The 25,649-nt window shown below is 62.6% G+C and overlaps 2 protein-coding genes across 5 annotated transcripts; one reads left to right on the forward strand and one right to left on the reverse strand.

Annotated features, from left to right (window-relative positions):
* Positions 1 to 4,092: 4,092 nt before the first annotated feature.
* IDUA (alpha-L-iduronidase) lies at positions 4,093 to 25,649 on the forward strand. Of its 4 annotated transcripts, XM_022554829.3 has the most exons (14): positions 4,093 to 4,342; positions 5,113 to 5,253; positions 15,780 to 15,865; positions 16,016 to 16,123; positions 16,409 to 16,504; positions 16,602 to 16,804; positions 16,986 to 17,165; positions 17,272 to 17,488; positions 17,790 to 18,002; positions 18,109 to 18,230; positions 18,308 to 18,433; positions 18,510 to 18,586; positions 18,993 to 19,093; positions 19,215 to 25,649. In XM_022554829.3, exons 1-14 carry the CDS (start codon positions 4,200 to 4,202, stop codon positions 19,319 to 19,321), a joined length of 1,920 nt encoding a protein of 639 aa, XP_022410537.1. In that variant the 5' UTR covers positions 4,093 to 4,199; the 3' UTR covers positions 19,322 to 25,649. The 4 variants fall into 4 exon arrangements, 3 of the variants coding, with proteins under 3 accessions (XP_022410537.1, XP_089767504.1, XP_089767503.1); XM_089911377.1 differs by lacking the exons at positions 4,093 to 4,342; positions 5,113 to 5,253 and adding an exon at positions 7,073 to 7,556; XM_089911378.1 differs by lacking the exons at positions 18,109 to 18,230; positions 19,215 to 25,649.
* On the reverse strand, positions 6,063 to 8,890 carry SLC26A1 (solute carrier family 26 member 1). The gene is made up of 2 exons (XM_030760097.2): positions 8,300 to 8,890; positions 6,063 to 7,598 (listed from the first exon to the last, which is right to left on the reverse strand). Exons 1-2 carry the CDS (start codon positions 8,888 to 8,890, stop codon positions 6,069 to 6,071), a joined length of 2,121 nt encoding a protein of 706 aa, XP_030615957.2. The 3' UTR covers positions 6,063 to 6,068.

Below are 25,649 nucleotides of genomic sequence, written 5' to 3' on the forward strand. Positions count from 1 at the left end.
ATAACAAAGTGAATCAGCTATACGTATACATATATCCCCATATCTCCTCCCTCTTGCGTCTCCCTCCCACCCTCCCCATCCCACCCCTCTAGGTGGTCACAGAGCACCGAGCTGATCTCCCTGTGCTATGCGGCTTCTTCCCACTAGCTAGCTATTTTACATTTGGTCATGTGTATATGTCCATGCCACTCATTTCTTCCCAGCTTCCCCTCCCCCCCACCCCGTGTCCTCAAGTCCATTCGCTATGTCTGCCTTGAAGGAAGAATTTATTACTCACATTTCTCAAGAGAAGGGGCCACCCCCTTCCACCAGGAGCATAGGTTTGGGTCAGGAGGCAGAAGCAGAAGTGAAGAGAACGTGGCCCAGAGCCTTAACTGGGGTTTTCACAGGAAGGAATGGGTGAGGCAGCACAGGTACACATGGCAGATTTAGGATTGGACAGTTTGAATAATTCTGGCAGGGCTGAGCGCTAGGGGCAGTGCTGCTTGCCCAGTGCCCAGCCCTGAGGGGGCCTGGGGCAGAGGGCACGTCGGCACGGTGGCTGAGAGTGGCTCACTGTGGGGGGGCTCAGCACTGGGAGGGCTGTCTCTCCAGGACCAAGGCCCCAAATGCCACAGCACCAAGAATACAGAAAAGAAGCGAATGTAGCCAATACAGTCAGAGACAGATACGGGATGGGGGCGGAGGGAAGGAAACCGCTCTGCCCTGCTTAGAGATACAGGCCAGGTTTTTTATTCTATTTTATTTTATTTTTGCAGTACGCAGCCCTCTCACTGCTGTGGCCTCTCCCGTTGCGGAGCACAGGCTCCGAACGCGCAGGCTCAGCGGCCATGGCTCATGGGCCCAGCTGCTCCGCGGTATGTGGGATCCTTCCGGACCGGGGCACGAACCCGTATCCCCTGCATCGGCAGGCAGACTCTCAACCACTGCGCCATCAGGGAAGCCCTAGGCCAGGCTTTATTTGAGAAAAAACAGGCTTTTGTTTAAGAGAAGGAAGAGGGAGAAAGATTGACGGTGCTGCCAGCAGGGCCCCTGGTCCTCTTACCAATCAGAGACAGGGACGAAAAGCCTAACAGAAAAATAAATGAAGAGGGAGAAAAGGATGAAAGAAAAAACCAATATAAGGGCACAGAGGGGAGAAAATAAGGCCTAGTTCTGCCCGTTCTTTTCCCTGTAAAATTTAGGGGTCGCTCACGGTGGAAAAAACACGCCGTGCAGCTGTGGTCCCACTGTTAGGGCTCCACACCAGAAATCCAACACTGCTAACACCACGGCCTCCACCGACCAGCGACCAGACACTTTGCTCAGTGGGTGCCTCTCCCCATCGTTGGCTCCACCCTGAAGGGACAGCCACGCCTCTCCAGGCCACCCTGGCACCTGGCTGCCTTCCAGCACGCACCGTCCTGGCAGGCGAGCCCTTGGCCAACCTTGACCAACGGCAGACGCCTTTCTCCAGGAGCACAGGTGTGGCCTCACCGTGATGACGTCCTCCTCCAAGGACAGCCACTGGACACACAGGTCCAACATCTTCTAGTCCTTGCTGAGTTCTGGTGGCCACATATTCTTCCCCCAGATCCCCTGGCTACCTGGGGAGCCCCTCGGGATGACCTGAGTGGCAGCGGCGGGAGTCCGTGGACTGTGTGAACAGCACTGCCAGTTACCCCACGTGCTGGGGCTCCTCTCGTGCCTCAGCCCTGCAGACGGACGGACCCAGAGCTCAGCACACCAGCTGGACTTCACGCGGCTGTCTTAGCCGCGGGTGCCCTGAACAAGTGGCCCATCTGCACATTGATCATACACTGTCCAGCCATCACCTAAAGATCGCCCGCTTCAGAGGTGAGAACTCTAGGAATCTCTTGTCTCACAGACTCCCAAATATATATCAAAATCACACGTTTCCACGTGCACTAAGGCCACGATGTGAGGTGTGGCCAGGACATGCTACACATGTCACTTCTCAAAGTATAGTCCCTGACGGCTCCCAGAGGGCCTGTGTGACTGAGACAAAGACTGGTCTCCTCAAACACCCCTTTTCAAATTCCAGTCCAGCAAGTGGAACCCTAGATGGGCCTCTGTCTTGTCCCAGCCCTCAAGCTCTCTTAATTCAAGGACCGTGGTTAACTCACACCTCACGCCAAGTTCCAAAGCATTTCCACTGCCCTCTCCTCTGTTAAAGGGGACCTGTCCTGCCTTTGGGCACTAAAGACTCTTTGCATGTGAGGATACTTTAATAATGCCCATCCCCTCCCTCCGCCTCCCCATGTGGTCCTGCCTCCTATTTCTAGGGATTTGTGTCCGTCTGTCTAAGCACACATGATTAAAGCAAGTCCTGAGTGCAAATTTTAGGACGATCTTCAGATGGCTTTCTTTCTTCTGAAGTCACCACGCAGCCTCTTTCGTGTCAAATCTCCCTCTGCCTCCCCCTTACAAGGACACTCAGAACCCGCTCGGATAATCCAGGGTCATCTCCCTATCTCAAGACCCTTAACTTAGTCCCACCTGCGAAGTCCCTTCACGGTAGAAGCTCTCACTCAGAGGACGTGGGGGGCCAGCCGCTCACACACCATGTGCCCCTCACAATCCCTGGGCTACTACTGTTGTCATGTTTCAGTCTCTGGATATACTTCGAGCCCCACGAGATGTTATTATTGCCGTGTTATGTGTCACTCTTTCCTAGACTTATAGACAATAGACCTTTCTGCTGCCTTTCCTTCCTTCCTGCCCCTCTGGGCTGCAAGGATCACGTTCTTCTGGAAGAACACCAGTTACCGTTTCCGTAAAGGAGGGTCAGCGGTGACAAGCGTTCTCAGAGTTGGATTCTCCGAAGCGTCTCTATTTGACCTCCATTTCAGAGCACGCTTTTTGCTGGATCGAGACGTCCTGGCTAACTGGTTTAGTTTGAAGTTTTCCTTCCCTTGGCTACTGGTTCTGGCCGCTTCTGTTGGAAAGTCAGTGTTCTTTCTTGCCGTTTTGCACTTTGAGGGTGGCGGGTCCTGTCCCCATCGAGCTGCTTTGGAGGCTTTCCTTTCAGCTTTGGTTTCAGCATTTCACTAGGACCCGCCTGGGTTCTGCTGCCTTTGTACTTTTCCTCGGGCTACGGAGCACGTCTTCATTCTGTGACTGGATGTCGTCCATCACTTTTAGAGCTCCTCTCTCTTCAGCCCAAGGGACTGGTGACACTGGTTGACTCTGGGGCGGGGTTCTGCTGTCCGAGGGAGGGCAGTGCAAGGCCAGAGGCTCTTCCCCGAGTCCTGAGACGTTTGATTGGTGGAGGATGTGATGCTGTGCGACCTACAGTATATGTACGTGTACACACACGTAGTGCATGTGCAGTCTGAAGCTTAAACATTCACCGCTGACCCACCTCCCCCAACACCCAGGCCGCGCTGCCCATCTGCCCATAGAAATGTCCACTTGGCTTCTCAAAGGCAGCTTAGCCCCCTGACCACCCCCGTTGCTTTACAACAGCCCTCCTCTCAGAAAACGTCACATCCGCACGCTGCTCCAGCCAAATTCCTAAGAGCCACCAGTCCACCTTCCAAATGTGTCCCACTTCTGACCACCTTCCACCGAGCAGCCGCCTGGCCCGCGCGTTAGGATGCTTGCCGGCCCGCGAGCCGACCTTCCGAAGCATTAACAGACGACGGTTTTCACTCGAGCGGCTGAAGGCCGAGCGCTTTCCGAGTGCCGCCCAGTCCCCGCAGTCTGCTCGGCGCGGGAGGGAACGGAGGGGAGCAAACTACCGGGAAGGGGCTCCAGATTGGGGCGGGGGATGGCAGCCTGAGGGCAGCTGGGCAGAGCCTACTGCCTTGAGAAGCGCTCCAGATTCCGGGGCTGCCGGAGCTCCCCGCCCCGCCACCCAGCCCCACGCCCACCGCCCCGGGCCCGCCTCCACGGCCAGCTCCCGCCAGACCCCGCCCACGCCTCCTGCTTTCCCCTCCCGGCCGCGCCCCTCCCACAGCCCCGCTCCACGCCCACCGCTCCGGCCCCGCCCACCGCCCGCGGCCCCCCCCCAGACCTCCGCCCGGCCCGGTCCTGCCGAGGCCCCGCCCCGTGCCGGCGGTCACGTGGCGCGCGACCCGGAGGCGGAACCGGCGGGCGGGGCGCGGACCTCGGCTCCCGGAGCGAGGAGGGCCGGGTGGGTGTCCTCCGATTGGGGTGCTCCCGTGCCCGGGTCTTGCGTCCCCCGCGCCCCCGCCATGCGCCCACCTCGCCCCTGCGCCGCGCTGCTTGCCCTCCTGGCCGCGTACCTCGCGGCCGCCGAGGCTCCGCACCTGGTGCGCGTGGACGCGGCCCGCGCGTTGCGTCCCCTGCAGCCCTTCTGGAGGAGCACCGGCTTCTGGTGAGCGCTCCGCGGGGGACACTGAGGTCGGAGCGGCCCAGCACGCCCCTGCTCGCTGCGCGCTCTTCCCAAACCGCGGCCGCGCACCCCGGCCCGGTCCTCCGGGACCCCCGTGTCGCACCTGGAGAGACCTGCAGTAGGCGCTCCGAAGTGAGGAGGGCCGCGGCTCGCTCCTTCCTTTCGGGTCCAGCCTCAGAGTGGGGATCTCCTCTCTGTCCGCTGGCTCTATGAGAAGTTTCCGGTGCTGCGGAGGTTTTCTAGCTGAGCGGCTGCCCCGTGTGGTGGGGGCCTGGGGCCAGGTCCTGAGTGTGCCTGGTCATCCCCCAGAGGCTGAAGAGCCTGGTGGCCAACCGCGGCAGCCCAGGCTGCAGGAGGGGCTGTGGCCCAGGACACTACTCTTTGGCGCAGATCGGGACCCCCCTCGAGGGGGCAACCCCAGAACGTTCGACGTCCCTGCAGTGGGACCTGTCCCCGTCCCTGGTGTCCCTGATTGCCTCTGTCAGACTTGGAGCTGATATCTCCCGGCCGGTGGGGCAGGGAGCAGGGTGGGAATGTGATCTCTCTGGGAGCCCCCGACCCCCATAAACCTGAGAGTTCGTCACAGTCCTGGCACTAGGGGGCAGTTTATTACATCAGAGACAGTAAAATTCACCAGCACACACGCCCCGGTCCTTGCCCTGAGTTTGTAGGTGTGGGGCCTGTGCTGAGGCCCCTCCGCTAGCCCCACTCAAGGGGACTAATGCCTCTGCTTCCCCTTGTTTTGTGCCCAGTCCCCCACTGCCGCACAGCCAGGCTGACCGGTATGACCTCAGCTGGGACCAGCAGCTCAACCTGGCCTACGTGGGTGCCGTCCCTCATGGTGGCATCGAACAGGTTCGGACCCACTGGCTGCTGGACCTCATCACGGCCAGGTGGGTGATGGAGGGGATGGGCAGCCTGGGGGCAGCTGGGCAGAGCCCAGTGTATGGAGATGCAGACGGAGACTAAGAGGAAGTGCCGTCTGGGTGTGGAGGACAGTGAAGTACCGGGCCATGGCGGGGTGACGGGGCGGGGGACTCCTGCTCCAAGAAGCCATTGCCCCTGTGCTTCTCGGCCAAGCATCCTGGGGGCAGGGAGAATGGAGGGCACCCTCCTGGCGCCACAGGTGCTGTGGCTGCTGGGGCAGTCCCTGGATCGGGCACAGCTGGACCCTGCAACGGCGAGTGGGCACCCTTGCTCTGTGCTCAGACTGTGGGGATGCCACGCCAGGGGCCGGACTGAGGTCGTGTTGGTCACATCTGCCTTTGGCCCTGCCGGCCCCTCTGGGGGCTGAGGCACAGGGTGTAAGAGACACTTGGGTGTGTGCATTGCGGGGTTTCCTAGACACAGAGACTCTCACACCCCTGGCCAGAGCTGCCAGCTCTCACTTGGTGGGGGGGTGCTAGCGGGCCAAGGGACCAACGTCCTTTTGGTACCTTGGAGGCCACGTGACTGCCTCAGGGTCCTTGTTCAAGTAAGATGGGACACCAACTGTCAGACCGGCTCCACGGACCAGCCTGGCACTGAGGCAGCGTTTGTCTCCAAGGTGCAGTTGAGGGTTCTCAAGTGTCTGGGTCCTTGTGTGTGTTCACTGCCACCCTCCATCCCATTTGGGGTTCCCTGGGTCCTCTAGATTGGAGGCACCAGGCGACAGCAAGATTGCAGTGATGGGTGGTGGGAGTGGAGGCTGGCGCAGGTGCCGGCTCTGTTAGAGGGTGTAGTTGGCGGCCACCAGCTCCTGGCGGCGGGCTTGGGCCGCCTGCACGGCGCAGTGCACGCTGGGAAACAGCTGCCCCTCCTCGGCCGCGTCCCCCGGGTCCTCCCCGAGGAAGCCGCCTCTCCTCAGGGTGTCCCTTACTGAGGGGCCGCAGCAGGCCAGGAGCAGGGTGATGCCCAAGGCCCCGTAGTCTCGGCGCAGGTCCTGCAGCGTGGCCAGGCCGGCGGCATCGAGGAACAGCAGCGGGGCACAGTCAATGACCACTGCGTGGAAGCGGGTCGCCGAGGGCACCAGTGCAGCTGTGCTGCTCCCGGGACCCAGGTCCCTACCTTCGACAGGCTCTGCCTCGCCAGCCCCCACCCCCGGGCCCCGCTCCTTCCTCCTGGCGGCTGCGTACCCCGCGTTCAGCCCGGTGAGGCTGTAGAGTGACCGCAGGAAGAAGTCCTTATTGGCGTAGTAGAGGGGCCCCGTGAAGCGGAACACCTGCACACCAGGCTCGGGGACCAGGCCCTCAAATTCTGCTGGGTCCCCGTAGAAGCTGGAATCCCCGGCGCGGGCGAGCAGGGCAGCGTGTGGGTGCCGTGTGCGGCCGGCCAGGCTGAGCAGTGAGAGGAGAATGCCGGCCAGGAGCCCGGCCTCGGTGCTGACCAGCACGCAGGTGGCCGCCGTGGCCACCCAGACCAGAGCATCGGCAGGGCTGAGCCGCCACAGCCGCGGGACGTCACGCACCTTGCGCAGGGCCCCATGCAGGCTGACGATGATGACGCAGGCCAGCACGCTCCGTTGCAGGTCCCGGAACAGGGGCGCCAGCGCCAGCACCACCAGCAGCACCACAGCGGCGCTGACCGCGCTGGACAGCTGCGTGCGGCACCCGGTGGCTGTCTTCACCAGGCTCTTGGCCAGGGCGGCACTGGTGGCAAAACAGTGGAAGAAGGCAGGCAGCACGTTGCAGCAGCCCACAGCCAGCAGCTCCTGGTTGGCGCGCACAGAGTAGCCATGGCTGCGGGCGAACATCTCCGCCAGCGAGATGGAGAAGGCGGAGCCCACGAGGGCCAGGGACGCGGCGTCCAGCGCCACGCGCCACACCAGCGCCGGGTCTGGCACATGCGGGGCCATGAAGCCAGTGGGGATGTCGCCAGCCACGCTGGAGCCGAAGCGCTCGTGGAACTGCCCGAAGTGGGACACGAGCGTGGCCGCCCCGATGACCAGCAGTTCTGCGGGCAGCGGCACCTTCAAGTGCTGCCGGTAGCGGTCCGAGAGCTCCTTGGCCGCCAGCAGCACGGCCAGGCACGTGGCACTGGTGAGCACGTCGCACAGGTTGGCCTGCCCGGCACTGCGCAGCAGGCTCAGCCACGTGCTGACCACCAGGCCCGGCCCCTGGTGCCGCGGGACACGCACGCCCAGCAGGTGTCGGAGCTGGGAGGTCAGGATGGTCACTGAGGCCCCCATGGCGAAGCCGTCCAGCAGCGGCTGCGAGAGGTAGGCGGACACAAAGCCCAGCCCGAGGATGCCCATGAGGACCTGCAGACAGAGCGTGGTCAGGGCCGCAGGGCGCGGGCGTAGCACAGAGCTGGACCTCCCTCCCTCGCATTGCTTATTTCCCATGTGGACCCCACCCGCGGCCGCCTGCACATACGTGTGTGCGCACAGGCACGGCAGACGCCGGAGTGCACGCTGTGGCCACGACGCTCACCGTGGTCTCACACACGCGGGCTCTGGGCATCGGAAGGCAGCTCCTTTCTCAGCCCTGTCCACAGCACCGCCCCCCTCCCGGGGGACCTGGAGCTGAGAGGAAGGACCTGAGGTGGCTCTTGGGAGGGGGCGACGTTGGGGTGGACAGCCCTGGTCCAGTGAGGGCTGGGTGCGGGGAGGCCGTGGGAAGGCAGGTGGGCAGGCAGTTCGCAGGATCCCACTTGGGACAGGAAGCTGGGGAGGATGTGCAGACCAAGTGGGGGCACATTTGGGCCCGAGGCCACACTCTGCAGCTGGCCAGGCAGGCCCCCGACCCCGGGCACCCTCAGCCCCTCTGGTGACCCAACCTGGGGTGCTGTCACGCACCCACTTCTGCCTATGCCCTGTTCTCTCCTCGCCTTGCGGGTTAAGCCACCGCCCTGACCTCCTGTCTCCCGCGGGCTTGGCCCTTGCAGGGGGGCGACCAGTACCTGGAGGGGCTGCTCTGAGTGGCTGAGCCAGCCTGTCTAGGCCCAGGCCCAGCTCCTCACCTGGTAAACCCCGGCCAGCAGCGTGAGGGCGGTGGCCACGTGGATGGCGTAGCAGTCCCGGCTGCAGTCCTGCAGCCCAAGCGCCGGCATGGTGGCCGAGGCGTTGAGGGCGCTGTGGTTGGCCCCGGGCCCCGGGCCGTCCTGGGCGGGGTCGAAGCCGGCCTGCAGGAGCTCGCGGTCTACCACCTGGCCCACCATGAGGCAGAGCAGGCTGAAGATACCCACGGAGACGTGGCGTGAGGTGCCCATGAGGAAGTAGATGAGGTTCGCAAAGAAGGACGTGTAGAGGCTGTAGATGGGCTGCAGCCCGGCCAGCAGTGAGTAGGCGATGGCCTGGGGCACCAAGATGATGCCGATGACCAGCCCAGATACGACGTCACCCGCCAGGTCCTCCCGAGGCTGGTACTGGCGGAGCCAGCGCGTGGCGGGGAGCAGGTTCTGCAGCAGTGCCCAGGCCCCCTGCACGCTGCACGAACAGCTCCGCCGCAGCCGGGCCTTCAGAGCCTCTCGCAGGCCTGGGGGTGCGGGGGGCCGCCGGCGAACCAGCGCCAGCCCCCGGCCCTGCTGTGTGCACTCAGGGGACGCTTCCATCGTGGGGCACCAGCCCGCCCCCCGAGAAAACCTGCAGAGTGGGCAGAAGTGGGTGTCATTGCTGGGGTGGCGAGACGTGTCAGAGTCAGGGCGTCACGGAGACCCAGACTCGCGTGGCCAGAACAAGCTCCACTGCTCTCCGTCCGCGCCCGAGGCCCCTCCGCTCCGCCGCCCGGACCACCACAGCCCCCTCTGGCCGTCCCTCCATCACCTCTGCACTGCGGCCCTGCTGGCGGGAAGAGCCTTGCAGACGCCAGGACCCCAAATCTGTGCCAGGTCCTTGCGGCAGAATTCCCGGAACGTGCTTTGAGGGGCCGGCTGGCAGGGGAGCGGGGGTGACTGGTGTCCGTCGCCTGCAGGGTGTTCTGGGACAGCAGGCCCCTTTCCCGGTGAGTGTTAACGCTTCTGGGTTTTGGCTGGTGGCTCAGGCCGCACAGGCACACCGTGGAACACACGTGCCAACCGTCCCTGCTCTCCAGAGGGCAGCCTGCCACCCGGCCCAGGCTGACCTTGCCTCTGTGCTCAGCGAGCGCCGGGGCGTCCCGTTCACAGCTGTGCTGAGGTCCGCCAGGACTTCAGCTCTTGCTGCCCCCCTCATGGTGACATGAAGCAGATGGTCCCTGCTTCCTCAGAGCCTGGTCCCCCTGGCGCGGTGTGTGCACTGGCTGGGGATGCGGGGCCTGGGGTGTCCCCGGGTGTGGAGGATGGGCGCTCGTCCCGGCCTGGTGTGAGGTGTGGGCAGGCGGACGCCGCCCCCAGGGCTCGAGTGGCAGGCCTGCCCTTTGGGGGATGCTAGGGGAGCTGTTTCTTTCCTTTGAAGACCTCACCACACAGGGGTCCCTGGACACCTTGAGCTCAGCCAGCCCCCGAGGTCCAGGTGTGTCGACTGAGTGACTGTTTAAACAACGGGGAGTCCACAAAAGAAACACTGGAATCGGGCCTCTCCACTTAACAGCGTCCTGCCCCTCCGCTCCATCCAGGGAGCTGGCCTCTGCTGTGGCCGAGTTGTCTAGAGCTGTTGCTGTCCTGCCGCAGGGTCCCAGGGGGACTCTTACCTGAGGGGCCCCTCGCGGGCTCGGCAGAGAGTGCGAACCTAGCTTGTCTGTCCCCGGGGCCTTGGGCTCAGTTAGCGGGTTGGGCGTGCAGGCGGTGAGCTCAGGCACAGAGCTGGCCTGGCACTGACCGGCGGGCAGTGCTCTGCGCTTAGCATCTGACTGCTCGGCTGTGCTGGGCGTGCAGTTAAATCATTTACTCCGAAGACTGCTGAGTCACAGGCTCCCCCAGATGAGCATTACCTGAGCGGCTAATACGGGGAGTTGTGCGGTAATCAGAGGCGCACAGACAGTTACAATTGTGTGGGGCTCTTACAAGCTTCCAGCCTCCCAGGAGCAGGGCTCCGGGTGCGGGACAGGTGGGCTGGGGCATTGAGTGGCTGGAGCGGGAAGCTTGGACTCTGGGCCCCTGCGGGAGGCAGAAGCTCAGGAGCCTGGCCAGTTGTGTTGGGGGAGGGGCGGGGGAACAGGCAGCGTGCGACCCCTCGGCTCTGGGGCCCAGTGCCATGGCTCCCAGGACCCTGGCGTGTGGGCAAGGATGGGGGTCCGAGGGAGGGGCTGGTCTCCGAGTCCCATCCCTGGACATCCTGTCTGCCAGGAGATGGGTCTGGTCCCCGCAGGAGCCAGCTGGGCGCAGAGTAGCCACATGTTGCCTTCTGCTCTGTGTCCTTGGGTGGAAAGCAGGCGCAAGGCCGCTGGGGGCGGGGCGGGGTGTGTGTGTGGCCGAGGACTGGAGGGCTGCCAGGCATCAGGATACAATTAGCAGCCAGGTGTGCCCTTCCTGCTTCAGGGACAGGGGTCCTGGTTCTGTCCCCTGGAGCCCCACCACCTGGATCCCAGCCAGGTGCTGGCCTGGTGCGGTGGGTGGCCGCCTGGCCTCGCCACGCCTCCATCCACAACTCCAGGGCCAGCGGGACCTGCCTCATAGGGCTGGTGTGAAGGTAAACGGTCCCTTCAGATGACCACCCTCGTGTCCCACGTACAGTTAACTAAGAGTGCGCTGCTGTTTTTAAAATTACTCAGAACCTCAGTTCTCACATCTTTAAAATGAACAAGTGAGTGCCTGAGGGACAACGTGGGGAAAGAACACCACAGCCCTGAGTGTTCTCCATCCTGGAGGGGAGGCCTGAGAGGCTGCGAGGGGTCCCTCTGACAGGGCTGCAAGGCTGAGCTGGCCTGGGCCTGCTGTCTCCCAAAGCCAGGGGCAGGGGGGCGGGGGGAGCTCCATCCAGGCACCTCCCACATTCAGTCTCACTTTGGGACTTCCCTCCAGAGCCTCCCTGAAAGTTCTGCCACATCCGTGGCCTGGATGGGAAAGACCAGAGGCCCCATTTGGGGGCAGAGGTGGGAGTGGAACCCCAGGGTGGCTGGGGGGATAGCCAGACAGTGGGAGGGTTCTGCACACCTGCATCAAGGGGGAGGAGTGGTCAGGGCCGAGGCCCCACTGCGATGCTGCGTCCATCCGATTCCTTGTTCTTGAAGTCTGTGTTGGGCCCCAAGGTCTCGCCCTGCCCTCTGGAGTCTGAACCCAGCCACCCAGGGCAGAGCCTGGGGCCTCCCGGCACGGCCCCCCCGCCCCCGAGTCCTGCGCGGTACCCACTCAGTCCTGGGGGGTGCTGTTTGTCCAAGGATGTGGTTTACAGGAGCCACCGCTCAGAGGGCTGGCGGGACAAGTCACAGCAGTTCAGGGGCAGATAAGACTCCTCTCAGGGCTGGAGTGGAGGGGCCACCAAGGGGTCATAACACGCTTATCTTCCATCCCAGCTACCGGCGGAGCGGCATTGTGGGAACTCCCTGCGTGACACGTGTGGGCAGAGGTGGCTGGGCCCACTGTCGGGGAGGGGAGGGGTGATTGGGGGTGGCGGCCGCTCCCCCTCTCAGGAGGTGGGGACAGGGCTTTCAGGGGCTGCCTAGGTTTGGAGCACCTGTGGTGGGATTTTAGGCAGGTGGAGATATTTATGTTTCAGGGAGGGGCTGTTCTCAGCGCTGCAGCACCCATGTGCCCCATCCAGCTGCACCGCAAGGGGCCTGACCTTGGCTGCCTTGGTGGCAGGGACTGGGCCTCTACTCCCCCAGCCCCTGCGCGGGCTGGGTGTCTAAGCAGGCGAAGAGATACAACTGAGAGAGAACTGCAGGACCCGGGGCCCTAAGCGCCCCCCCACCCTGCCTGTCCCTCTGTGCTTTGAGGACTGTGGTTTTCATGCTGCCATCTGACCAGGCACACAGGCGAGCGTCTTGGGTCCTGGGGCCTTGCTGGCCGAGGCCCACTGTCCCCCTTCACCTCCGTGGGCCCACTGCAGACTCCTCCACTGGGGCAGGGGGGCCGCAGGACCCTGGCACGGGTTAATCAGGACGGGCGTGGGGTCTCCAGCACCTCCGCCTGCTGGAACCCCCCTCATCTTGCCTCCTGCCTAGTCCTGTGCCACATGGTTATTTTAATATTGGTCTTTAAATCACCATTTTAAGCCACCGAGTACACTTATTTGGAAAGGAGCCATGTATCCCCGCAAGTGAAAAGAGGCTGGGCTCCAGGGCCCCGAGAACCAGACCCCAGCGCTCCCAGTTCCAGAAGAGCGACTCTCCTGCCGCCCTGGCCAGCATCTTCGCAGCCCCGGACCCTGACTGTGGCTGCTGGTTTCCCGCAGCGGCGGGTCTGTGTCTCCCCCTCTGAGCACTCTCGCCCCGCACCATGTATTTCCCCACCCCGGCCCCGCTCCCCGCCATCCCTGCCGACCACGCGCGCCCCGGGTTCCCACCCCGTGCATTTCCACACGTACCCCCGCTCTGCGCCTCCTCCCACGAGTGCACCCCCCAAGCCAAGCACGCGCGGCCCGGGCCCCACCCAGCACATTTCCATACACCCTGCGCCCCCTCCCACGAGTGCGTCCCTCCCTTTGCCAGACGAGCAAGCGCGGCCCCATCTGCACCCGGCCCGATCCCCACCCTGTGTTCCTCAGATTCCACGCCCGAGCACGCGAGGCCTGGGGCCCCGCCCCGCGCACCCGAGCACTCACCAGTCCTGGGTGCTGCTGGGTCCTCGCGGCGCACGCGCTCAGGCCCAGGGATGGGGGGGCCGTTCCTGGTGCAGGCGTTCCTGACGGCCGCCGGCGTGCGGTGAATAAAGTCGTTGTGCAGCCTCGGCTGCCCCGGCCCAGGTGCCGGGCCAGGAGCGGGAGGCGACGCCGCCTGTGCCTCGCGCCCAGGTTCGGCCCCCTGCGTGGCTGCAGGATGGAGAGGCTCTCGGGCTGGACTGCGTCTGTGACCCAGGCCTCTGCAGGGGGAGTGGAGGGGTGGGCTGCGCGCTACACCTTCTGGCTCAGCCCCCTCACTAGCTTTGATCTCTCAAATTCCCCTCCCAACGGAGGCTGAGACGGATGGAGACCTAGGCACCGACAGTGGGGCCTGAGGACTGCTCCCCGGGGTTTCTGGGCCTGGGATCACCCCAAGGTTGGGTCTTCTGGTCGCCGGGGGGCAGGTTACTGACTCCTAGGGCATTTCTGGGTGCCGACGCTGGGTCAGCGGACACTCAAGTCTACTCAGAGTGACAGGCTGAGATCGGCTCTGCAGCTGGGGCTCCCCTGGTGACACCCCGCTGGCCCAGGACACTGAGCGCCGGAACAGCATTTACCCGAGGCCTGCTGTGCTCCCGCCCCCGCCCCAAGTCGGCCCAGCGCTGCCAGGATCTGCAGAGAAAGCCTGGCACCCGTGCCCGGGCCTCCACTGTACATGCGTCGCCCATCTCCCACGCCTGCTCCCCCACCCCCATCTGTGGGACTTTGGAACCCGTCCGCTGCCACGCATTTAATTTTTACCCGAGCGCTTAAGTTTTTTTTTCCTTTGCTACCGGTTGTGACCTTTGGAGGGGGGAGGGGCGGACCCCCGCTGCGCACGTGCTGTGGGTCTGGGCTCCGGAGGTGGGAAGACGCGGCCTGGCCTGGTGAGAGCCGGAGACACCCTGTCTGCGTGGTGGCTCGGCCTTGACCTTGTGCAGTGACGAGTGGGGCAGAGGAGGCCAGGAAGGGACGTGCTGACTTGTCCAGACCCTCGCTGTCCCTCAGGGGGACAGCGCTGGGCTGGCCAGACTGGCGTGGGGCTGACTGGGAGACTTAGACCCAGAGCGGTTCAGGGCCAGATTCCACCTTGATCCCTCGTCGCCCCTCCCTCGCCGCCGCGCAGGCGGGACGCACCTGGATGCCACTAGAGGGCGCAGCTGCACGCCGTCTAGAACGTGTCCGCCCTCCCCCTCAGAACTGTGGATGGACCAGGCGTGCCCTAAGGGGAAGCCCTCAGACCCTCTGCCGGCCCACCCATCTGGGCCACCCCAGGCTGTCGCATCAGCCCCAGGCTCGGTGCTCTACTCCGCCTGCCTCGCCCTCCTTGTCTTGGCCTGACGGCTGAGCACCAGTTTCCTCACCCAGCCCCCGACCCCAGGTGAACCACCTCCACGCCAGCGCATTCGAGACCCATCTTACTCCCCCGCCTGCCTCTGCCAACTGCACGCACCCGCAGGTGCTCAAGCGAAATCCACGGTTGTGCAGAACCCCCCCTTCCCAGCTCCCCTCCAGTCCGGCAGAGGACGCTGGCCCCTCTGCCTCCTAAATCCGTCCGCTCCAGCTCCCCCTTGCTGCTGCCACCGACACCACCCAGTCTGGGCACCATACCTCCTTCGGGGAACCGTCTTCCAGCTCCCACTCTGGCTCCAATGGGCCGATGAAGGGATCCTTTCAAAACATGGCAAAGGCAAAACTATGGAGACAGTAAACACGTCAGGGGTTTGGGGTGGGGGGAGGATGAAGAGGTGAGGCACAGAGGATTTTTAAGGCAGTAAAAATACTTTGTGTGATACTACAGTGGTAGATACATGCCAGTATACATTTTTCCAAACCCATAGAATGTACATCACCAGGTGAGCCCTAATGTGGACTGTGGATTTGGGGTGACTCTGATGTTAGTGTAGGTCCATCAGTTGTAACAAAAGTCCCACTCTGGGATGTTGATCATGGGGGAGGCTGTGCATGTGGGGAGAGAGCGTGGCTGGGGGTAAATGGGAAATCTCAGTACCTCCATCTCAATTTTGCTGTGAATCCAGAACTGTTCTAAAAAAATTGTCCTACAAACACATAAAAAAAAGTCACGGTACTGCTCTGCTTCGATCCCTGAGAGGACTCCCCATGTCACCCTGGGTCCCATCCCGAGTCAGGATCCCATCCTCACCGTTGTCACAAGGCCCTGTGTGACTGCGTCTCTCACAACCCACACCCTTCTTCTGCCCCAGGCCCGCTAGCTGCTTTCCTGCTGCTTATCACGAATTCATTTCCACCTCAGGGATGAGTGCAGGGTGGGGAGGCTGCCCTTCTCCCTCTCCTGCCTGTCCACATTGCCTCTCAGAGTGTGGAAGGCGGGTAGGGGTAGTGTTGAGCCGAGTCTGGGGCCCTGGGCTCCAGGAGATGCAGGGAAGCAGGATATGGCACCACGGGGTCCTGCCAGGCTCATCCCACAGCCTCCCACTTCACTGTCAGCTGTTTTTAGGATGCCTGTTCTCCCCCCTCCATCCTGTTGTACCTTTACCAAAAGACCTGCCTGCCCCCTCCCACAGGCTTCAGTGGGCCTGCCCCTGAAGGCTTGAGGGTGGGATTCCAGCACAGACACCCTAGTTCATACTAGGCTGTGAGTGACTAATAGGCGTACATAGTTATGCTTTTTGAGGAGAGGGGCCAGCTGAGTCTGGAGCCTAGTCCTGCACGGCACCTTGCAGGTTTCTTAGCTGCTTGAATGTGGCCACGGTTCCAATCCCGGGCCCACCTTCTCCCATCCTGACACTGAGTGTCCTTCTACAGGGGGTCAGCCAGGCAGGGCCTGAGCTACAACTTCACCCACCTGGACCGGTACCTGGACCTTCTCAGGGAGAACCAGCTCGTCCCAGGTAAGCTGCCAGCCTCGCCCCTGTACTGCTGGCCCCACCCCGTCCCCTTGGCCTGGCCCTTCTGTCCTCCTGGTTGCCTACTCAGGGCCTACCTCAGTGCCGGCCTGGTGGAGACAGGCAGGTGAGCACAGCCACCCTCATGTGCTGCAGGCTTTGAGCTGATGGGCAGCCCCTCCGGACGCTTCACTGACTTTGAGGACGAGCGGCAGGTGTTCGAGTGGAAAAACCTGGTTTCCCTCCTGGCCAGGAGATACATCGGTGGGTGGGGCGCGTGCCCTGCGGGGACAGGGTGGGCACTCCTGGGCAGGCTCTCCTCCCACGCCCACCCAGGCCACCTCCTGGTCTTCTCATCATGAACCCACTGAACCAGGGCCTCCTGATGGGGGAGGGGGGGCAGGTCGGTGGGGGGCGAGCTCATAGGGAATCAGACACTCCGGTCACATCCAAACCCCCCACCATGGTTGCCCTCCCTGGGGATCCCCATGAGCCCATGACCCTGCCCCAGGGGAGGGGCCCTCTCGCCACAGTAGGGACCCTCTGCAGGTAGGTACGGCCTCAAGCACGTTTCCAAGTGGAATTTCGAGACGTGGAACGAGCCGGACCACCACGACTTTGACAACGTGTCCATGACCTTGCAAGGTGGGCAGGCCGGCCTCCTGGGGTCCTGCGGATCTGAGAGGGGGTGGCAGCCGCCCCTCCGGCGCGGGAGTGTGGACTCGGTGTCCCTCCCGCCCAGGCTTCTTGAACTACTACGACGCCTGCTCCGAGGGTCTGCGAGCCGCCAGCTCGGCTCTGCGCCTGGGCGGCCCCGGAGACTCCTTCCACCCGCTGCCGCGCTCCCCGCTCTGCTGGGGCCTCCTGGGGCACTGCCACAATGGCACCAACTTCTTCACCGGGGAGGTGGGCGTGAGGCTGGACTACATCGCCCTCCACAAGAAGGTCAAGCCCGGGATCCCCGCCCTTCCGTCCGTCCCCGCCCCCAACCCAGCGCCTACGCGGGGGTCCCCTGCACGCGGCAACCCCAGAATGCCCGCCTGCTGCCTGCAGCTCCGCCGCCCCTCCGCGGCGGTCTCGGGGGTTGCTCAGGCGGGGCCTCTGCTCAGGCGGGGCCTCTGCGCAGGGCGCGGGCAGCTCCATCTCCATCCTGGAGCAGGAGGCGGCGGTCGTGCGGCAGATACAGCGGCTCTTCCCCAAGTTCGCGGACACCCCCGTTTACAACGACGAGGCCGACCCGCTGGTGGGCTGGTCCCTGCCGCAGCCCTGGAGGGCCGACGTGACCTACGCTGCCATGGTCGTGAAGGTGGGCCCGCCGCCAGGCCCGCCCCCGGGGGAGGCCTTTCTCCCGGGTGGGAGGGGCAGGCAGGCGGCCCCCGCGGTCGCGTTCCCAGCCACCCCGATTCCCGCAGGTCATCGCACAGCACCAGAACCTGCTGGTGGCCAACACCAGCTCCTCCGTCCGCTACGCGCTCCTAAGCAACGACAACGCCTTCCTGAGTTACCACCCGCACCCCTTCTCTCAGCGCACGCTCACCGCGCGCTTCCAGGTCAACGACACGCGCCCGCCGCACGTGCAGCTGCTGCGCAAGCCGGTGCTCACGGCGATGGCCCTGCTGGCCCTGCTGGGTGAGCCGCGTGCCGGGTTTCGCGTCACTTCCTGCGAGGGCGGGGCCAGGACGAAGCCTCAGTTGGACGGGGATGTCGTTCTAGGCCAGGAGTAGTTTGTGCAAAGGCCCGCGAAAGGATGTGCCTTGCTGGGGAGCCGGGAGCATGTTTCTTGTCCCTCCCCACCCTTCCCAGCTCAGTGGGTCACAGAGCTTGTGGTGTGGCCGGGGACCTCCAGTGGAGGAGGGCAAATGGTGGGAAGCAGGCCCTGGGAGGGTCGAGGGGCGACGACTCCGCGTGGTGACCCTTCTAACCCCCGTAGACGACGAGCAGCTCTGGGCTGAGGTGTCGCGGGACGGGACGGTGCTGGACAGCAACCACACGGTGGGCGTCCTGGCCAGCACCCACCACCCCATGGGCCCTGCCGACGCCTGGCGCGCCACGGTGCTGGTCTACGCGAGCGACGACACCCGCGCCCATGCCAACCGCAGCGTACCCTTGACTCTGAGCCTGTACGGGGTGCCCCCGGGCCCGGGTAAGCAGGGCTCCCAGAGAGGGGGCTCCAGCTCCTGGGGTGGGGGTAGCTCTGGCGGGGCGGGGCCTGGAGGAGGCGAGCCCAGCCCCAGCATCCCGCTCCGCAGAGGTCGTCTTTGTCCAGCTCTACATGGACAACTGGCTCTGCAGCCCCTACGGCGAGTGGCGGCGCCTGGGCAGGCCCGTCTACCCCTCTGCTGAGCAGTTCCGGCGCATGCGCGCGGCCGAGGTCCGCGGGGAACGTGGGGTAAGGGGCGGGGCGGCTCCCGAGGTACGAGGGCCCTGAGCCCCTGACTCTGTCCCCAGGACCCGGCGGCCGTGATGCCGCTCCCTTTTCCCAGCAGCGGCCGCCTGACGCTGCGCCCAGCGCTTCCTCTGCCCTCGCTCTGGCTGGTGCACGTGTGCGCGCGCCCGGAGGAGCCGCCGGGGCAGGCAAGTGGCAGTTCCTTTCCCGCCGCCGCCCCAGTCGCCCCCGCCCCCAACCAGTCTCGGTGCCTCACTCCCCCAGGTGACCCGGCTCCGTGCTCTCCCCTTGACCCGCGGGCAGCTGCTTTTGGTCTGGTCCGATGAGCGTGTGGGCTCCAAGTACGTGAGTGCGGTCACCACCCCTACCCCTGCCCCCCCCAACGCGCCCTTGGCCCCCAGATCCTCCGGGCTGTAGCGCCCATGTGGCCACTCTCTGTGGCCCTTTGGTCACCCCACGCGGACTGTGCTCTCTGCCGCCCATACAGCTGCCCCCACTGTTGGCACAAATGGCTCATGACTTTGTGCCTCTGTGATGTAGGGTGGGGGCACCGACACAGGCCATTTGCCCCTGGCACGTGTTCCAGACCCCTCCTCTCAGCCAGTGTGGCCCTTTGTCATTGCAAAAAGAGTGTCCTGGGCCCCGGGGAGGGGCCAGGAAGGGGGCTGGAGGGGAGTAGGGCTCTGGGCGCCCCCTGCCTGCCAGTCCCCCTGGACCCCAGCCCTGGTTCTGCCTGACCTTCCCCAGGTGCCTGTGGACCTACGAGATCCAGTTCTCCCTGGAGGGCGTGGTGTACCTGCCCATCAACAGGAAGCCTTCGACTTTTAACCTCTTCGTGTTCAGCCCAGGTGTGCCTGCTGCCTCAGCACAGTCCCTGTGGGGAGGGGTCCAGGGCCTTCCGGCACCTGGAGTTTGGGGGGATCAGAGGGGTTCAGGTTCAAGGGCAGGCACGTACCTTTGTGTCCTCAGACACGGCTGTCGTCTCCGGCTCCTACCGGGTTCGTGCTGTGGATTACTGGGCCCGACCAGGCCCCTTCTCGAGCCCCGTGTGGTACCTGGGGGTCCCTGCCCCGTGAGGGCCACTGCTGCCCCGCGACTGGACCTGTGCTGACCGTAAGCCTGGGCGGCCAGAAGCCATGCTGGGCCAGAGTGCCGTCAGCCGGTCATCCCCTCTGTTTGTCCCCTCCTGCCCCTCATTCACCCCCTTAAAGTGCCTTTCCACGCACAGTAATGGGGACGGCCTTCGTGGTGGGCACTGGGCAGACACGAGGCCTGGCTGGAGTGAGGCCATCCCCGCCTCGCCCCACCCCTGCCTGTGGGAGCCGGGATGGGACTCGGGTCGAGCGCAGACAGGTGTGAGTTGCCACTGGGGTGCCCGCCCTGCACGCCTGGGGTCTCTGGCGTCACTGCTGGGTGCAGCAGGCCCCATTCCCAGCCCCTGCGCCGGGAGGGCCCAGAGGGTTCCCACTTCCTGAGGCCCAGCCAGGCTGCCCCCTGCACCCTGCCTGGCCCAGACTGTCCCCAGTGGCAGGGGAGGCCGACAGTGTCCACTCCTGTGGTCATCTGGGCTCCTTATCTGGGTCCAGGAGAAAGCAGCACGCCCAGACGAGGGCGACTTGGGGACTGTGGATGGACATGTGGACGGGGGCAGGGAAGCCACAAGGGGTGGTGTGGAGCCCTGGGGCTCCTCCCCAACCCCCCACGCCCACCCCAGGCCACCTGGTGAGGCCATGTGGCGAGGAGCGGGGGTGCAGCCAGTCTGGAGCGATGCAAGCGGGAGTGGGGGCCCCGACCCACCCTCCTCTCTCTGCTGCCCTCCGAGCGGCCTGGGCTCAGGGATGGGTGAGGCAGGCCTGGCAGGGCACATGCAAGGCAAGGCCCAGTCACCCCCGGCTCCTGTCCGCATGGAAAGGGCGGGGCACCAGGGCCCACCAGCAGCCTCATCCTGGGCTGGGGATGTCAGTGTGAGCATTCTCCACCTGAACCCCAAAGCCAGCACCTGTCCCCATCGCCCTTGGCCGCTGGGGAGGCTTCAGGGCTTGGTGCCTGGGGCCCCGTTGTTACATACAAGGGGTGCTGGGGTGCCCGGTGGGCCCCCGGTCTCTGGGCGTTGTTTTCCTGCCTCGTCAGGAAGCTCTGGCTGGATGCGGCTACGTGACCAAGCACCATGGTGGGCAGGCGGCCCGTACAGCAGAGGCTCATTCTCTCACATCCTGGAGGCCGCAGCCTGAGGACAGGGGTTCCTCCTGAGGGCGCTCTCCTTGCCTTGCAGACGGCCGCCTCCTCCCCGTGTCCTCACAGGGTCGTCCCTTTGTGTGTGTCTGTGTCCTGATCTCGTCTTCTTATAAGGACACCAGCCATGTGGGATTCAGGCCCACCCATAGGACCTCATTTGAATCACCTCTTTAAAGCTCCCTCTCCAAATAAGGTCACAGTCTGAGGTACTGGGGATGAGAACGTCAGTGTATGAATCGGAGGGATCCAGTTCAGTCGGTAACGAGCACCAACCCTATTTCTCTGCGGTGGTAGGAATGCATCACCCCGGCGTTAAAGCAGCCTCTTCTTTTTGGGATACAGACTGCTATATATAAAATATAAACAATAGGCCCTACTGTATAGCACAGGGAACTATATTCAATATCTTGTAATAAACCGTAATAGGAAAGAATATGAAAAGGAATATATACGTTGGGTTGGCCAAAAAGTTCATTTGGATTTTTCCATCACATCTTATGGAAAAACCCGAACGAACTTTCTGGCCAACCCTATATATACATGTATATAACTGAATCACTTTGCGGTACACCAGAAACTAATGGAACATTGTAATCACCTATACTTCAATTAAAAAAATTTTTTTAAAGCAGCTTTTTCTCTACCTGCTGGTTCGGTAGCCTGAGGACCCCTGATGGTCAGGGGCCATCTCAGCTCGCAGCTTACTGGGAGGGGTACTGGGTTCCCTGGTTCCTTCCTTGGACACTGCACACCCCACCGCACACCCCACTGAGCAGAGATCTCAGATGGGCCCCTCCTGTGGAGACAGGTGTGGCTCCAGGGCAGTCAGTGGGGGTTTAGCACTGGCACCTGCGTCTTGGCCAGGACAGCAAAGCCACAGCCGTCTCCAGGGGTAAGTCACCATCTCCACTTGCATTGTGGCTTGTGTGTTGTCAGGTGGCCACCGGGTTGCTGGCACGTGTGCATCCTCTGACTGTGTTCTGGTCTTTGCTGGTTTGGGCTTGGGCTGGGAGCTGTGGTGGGAGTTTGGGAAGTCCAGGTAATTGGCCCGTGCACGTCCTCCGTCCCTGCTGTCATGGCCACTTTGCACCTGGGCCCACGGAGTGGTCACGGATGGCAGAAAGAGGCTGACATCGACATGCCGCGTTGATGAGCCCCTGCTGTCGGGGACGCTGCCTGGAGCGGTGTATCTTTCCTGCAGGACACGGCACCCTCTCTGTCCCTGTCCCCAGACCTTTGTCCCCAAGTGTCCTGTCTTCGTGGCTCTGGGTCTGGCCACCGGCTGACCTGTCGGATGCTGCTTGCTTGAGCCGGACGTGCACCTTGGTTCTGCGTGCCGGGGGACGCCGGTGCGCGTGCACACGTGCCTGCAAGCCGCATCCCTCACGCGGCTGCAGGAAGCTCTTCGTGCAGCCCTGGCCGTGGGTTGAGGGAGAGGCAGCAAGCAGCTCAGGAGCTGGAGGCTCCGGTCACGTGACTCGCTTTCGGATGCGCCTGGGCCCAGGCTCTGATGTTTAAATTCGGGACCGAATGCTGTGTGCACCGTCTTCTCACTGGGCCCTTGGGTCACGTGGCCACTTGGTAAATGGAGTTGGACCTGCCCCAGAGCTCAGTGGCAGACCCGGAGCTGCTTTTCAAGTGGAGAGTTGTGTTTGACGCAGAAGGAGATGGACTTGCTCCAGGATGCCAGGGCTCTGGGCTGGAGGCGTTTGCCACGGGTGTCTGCCACAGATGCTCCAGGCTGCGTGGGGTCTGACGGGCTACCCACCCAAGGGGCGAGTGGCCTGGGGCCCAGGAGATGGGTGAGAACAGCAGGTGCAGATGTGGCGTGGGCCGCTCCCCCACCCAGAGCCGCACTGAGCGCTGTGCCTCCTAGAAGTGGTCCTCCACACGCCTGCGTTGCCAGACCGTCGTACCCCCAAACTTCCCTGGACTTTCAGCAGGTTTACCTCTCACGCTGCGGGAGGCATGGGCTTTACCGAGGCCTCTAGGGCGCTTGTCATCTCTTGGCCGCCCTGTCTAATCGGCATAATGTCATCAAGGGAACCAAGATCCCTGGACCGTGTTAAGATGGTGGGAGCGTTGGTGCCATCAGGCAGACTCTGAAAGTGTGCTGCCGTGCCTGCCATGTGCGGGAGCCCGCTGGTCTCCTTCCTCGAGGGGGACAGAAAAGCCAGCTGCGCTGCATACTGGCGCCACGGACTGTGATTTTGTCCAGTGAAGGTACACGTCCAGACCTCAGCCGGTTGGTGTTGCCCTGGGTTATGCTGTGACCATCTGTCAGTCAGCGCCCATCTGGCGAGTGATATGGGGAACAGAGAAGGAGTCCCCGCCCTCGCGCCTCCCCGGTTCCTGATGTTGGACCCAACCCCAGGAACATGGTGCTATTTCTGGTTTGGCGTGGAGGGCAGGCCTGGGGGCTTCCACCATAGCCCCCCATGTGGCAGCCGGGGCCCAGTGTGGGGCTGTGGCTGCTCGCTGAGTATGAATGGCGCACTCTACGTTCTGCGGAGGTGGAAACACCTACAGGAAGGGTCTGCAAACCCGTGGGCTCACAGACTCAGGCCCACGCCCCATGTGACCAGTGATGGTGGCTTTCTGGTGCGTGAGGATTGGCCTCACTTCAGAGCCGTCATCTAGGAATCCCCTCCATAGGGCAGTCACTGAGGGTGCCGCAGGTGCCCCTTACGTAACTGGGGCCATAGGCTAGTGACTGTATAGGCAGTTCTTTGTCAGGGGGGCCAGCCTGCCCTCCATCAAGGGCTCTGGGTCCTGCACACAAGGCCCTAGCCTCGCTATGACAAGGGGCTTCAGAGACCTGCCAACGGACCTACAATTTTCTGCCTATGTGTGCCTCAAGCAGCACTTCAGAAGCTGCCCACCTGTGTTATTTCTCGAGACCCTGCATGTAATCGGCCATCTCATGTTTGCCAAGTCCCCTGAGGGCCCATGGCTGCGAACACTTGCATGTGTGAGTCACCTGGGGTCTTGTTAAGATGTGGGTCTGGGGCTTCCCTGGTGGCGCAGTGGTTGAGAGTCCGCCTACTGATGCAGGGGACACGGGTTCATGCCCCGGTCCGGGAAGATCCCACATGCCGCGGAGCGGCTGGGCCCGTGAGCCGTGGCCGCTGAGCCTGCGCGTCCGGAGCCTGTGCTCTGCAATGGGAGAGGCCACAACAGTGAGAGGCCCGCGTACCGCAAAAAAAAAAAAAAAAAAAAAAAGACGTGGGTCTGACTCTAGTCTGTCTGGGATGGGGCCTGAGACTGCATTTCCAACCACCCATGTGCTGCTGGTCTCAGGGGCCAGTGCCAGTGCCAGCCCCGTGGCCCAGTGACTGCAGTGCACTGCTAGGTGCTTACCAGGCTCCTGCTGGCCGATCCTCAAGGTTGGGGCTTCCTCTTCCCAGAATGTGTCCGACAGGCTGTGCGGGCAGAAGAACAGCCCGCGTGCGCACGTGGACAGGCTGTACACGGGGGCGGTGTGGCTGTCCTGCCCATCTGTCCCCATTTCCCTTCCTCACAAATTGCTGCTCCTGAGCAGACAAGGGCCCCGGCGGGTTCTTGGGGTGTGGTGAATGCGGGTGGTTCGGCCCGGCAGCAGCACGTAGAACCGGCCCTGTGGCCACAGGAGACAAGCCAGGAGGCCCCTGTCCCCGCGTGCCCCTGGCTCTCGGTTCTGCCTCTTCCCTTTCAAGGGAGAAGGAGGGACGCCCAGTCTTTAGAAGCAGGGCTGTTGCCATAGCAACCAGCCTCTTCCTCTGCCGCACTTGCCCAGCTGGAGGCCGCCCATCCATACGGTGTCTGTGACCGAGTCGCCGGCAGCACCCCCAGTGTCCCTCGGGAAGGAGGAGTCCCTCCCGCAGTGGTCCCAGCACAGGTGCAGGAGTGGCCAGCCCCACGCGTGGGGAGGCTCCAGTGAGGCCCCAGGAGAGAAGGCGAAACCAAAAAGGGGTCTCTCGTGCATTTTAAAGTGACGTCACCCCTGTTCACACTTCGTGTGTTCACTCAGCAGCCGAGGCCGAGCCTATCACCTCCGTGGCCTCCCCCGTCCCTCCACACAGGCCTCTCGTCTGTCTGTCTGTCTGTCTAGCAGATCAACCTGATTTGTTTTTTTAAATAACAACTGTATTGAGACATAATTGACACTATTTAGAGCATATGACTTGACACGTTTTGGCCTGTTTCTGTCCATGAATCTCTGACCACAATCTAGACAGTGGCAGTTCCCATCACCCCCAGAGGTCGTCTCACGCCCCCTCCTAGCCCCAACCCAGGCAGCCCCACGTCTGCCTCGGTCACTGTAGACCCACTGGCTCTTTCTAGAATGTGGTACAGATGCCATCACACAGTTCGCACGTCTCTTCCACCAGCACAGTTACCTTCAGACTCGCCTGCGTCGTTGCCAAGTGTCGACGGATGGTTCACGGCTTTTTATGGCTGATCACGTCCCATCGTGTGGACCTAGAACGGTTTGCCCCGTCACTTGTTGACGGACATTTGGGTAGCTCCCAGTTCGGGGCTGTTACAAATAAAGCCGCTGTGAACACTTGTGTGCAAATTTGTGTGGACATGTACCTCCTTTTCTGTTTGGTAAATACCTGCGAGTGGGACGCTATGTCACGTGACTCGATTACATGTGTGTAATTGGCTCTGGAAACTTGCTGCTTGCGGCTGGCTGTGTCTCGCCACCTTGCCGAGTGCTCATTTCGGTGACGTTTTGTCTTGTAGAGTCCGTAGAATCGTCCACATAGATGATCTTGTCATTCACAAATCAGGGGCGTTTTACTTCCTTGCAGTCTGAACTGGCTTGACCCTCCAGCACGATGTCGACTAGCAGGGAGACAGCAAACCCCAGGTCTGGTTCTAACTTAAGGGGTGAGCGTCATTCTTTAACAGTTAAGTATGATGTTAGCTGTAATGTTTTTGTAGATGCCTTTTCTCAGTTGGAGGATGTCCTTTTCTTTGCCAGTTTGCTGAGAGTTTTTTTTTTTTTTTAACATCAGGAATGGGTGTTGGATTCTGTCCAGTGATCTTTCTGCATCTACTGAGATAATCATATGTTTTTCCTTTCTGTTGATACGGTAAGTTATGTTGATTGATTTTCAAATGTTAAACCAACTTTGCATCCCTGGGATAAACCCCACCTGATCATGATGTATTATCCTTTTT

This window comes from Delphinapterus leucas, chromosome 5, assembly GCF_059928025.1.
Source record: "Delphinapterus leucas isolate spDelLeu-1000000601 "Yukka" chromosome 5, BTC_Dleu_Yukka2, whole genome shotgun sequence".
Classification (NCBI taxonomy): Eukaryota; Metazoa; Chordata; class Mammalia; order Artiodactyla; family Monodontidae; genus Delphinapterus; species Delphinapterus leucas.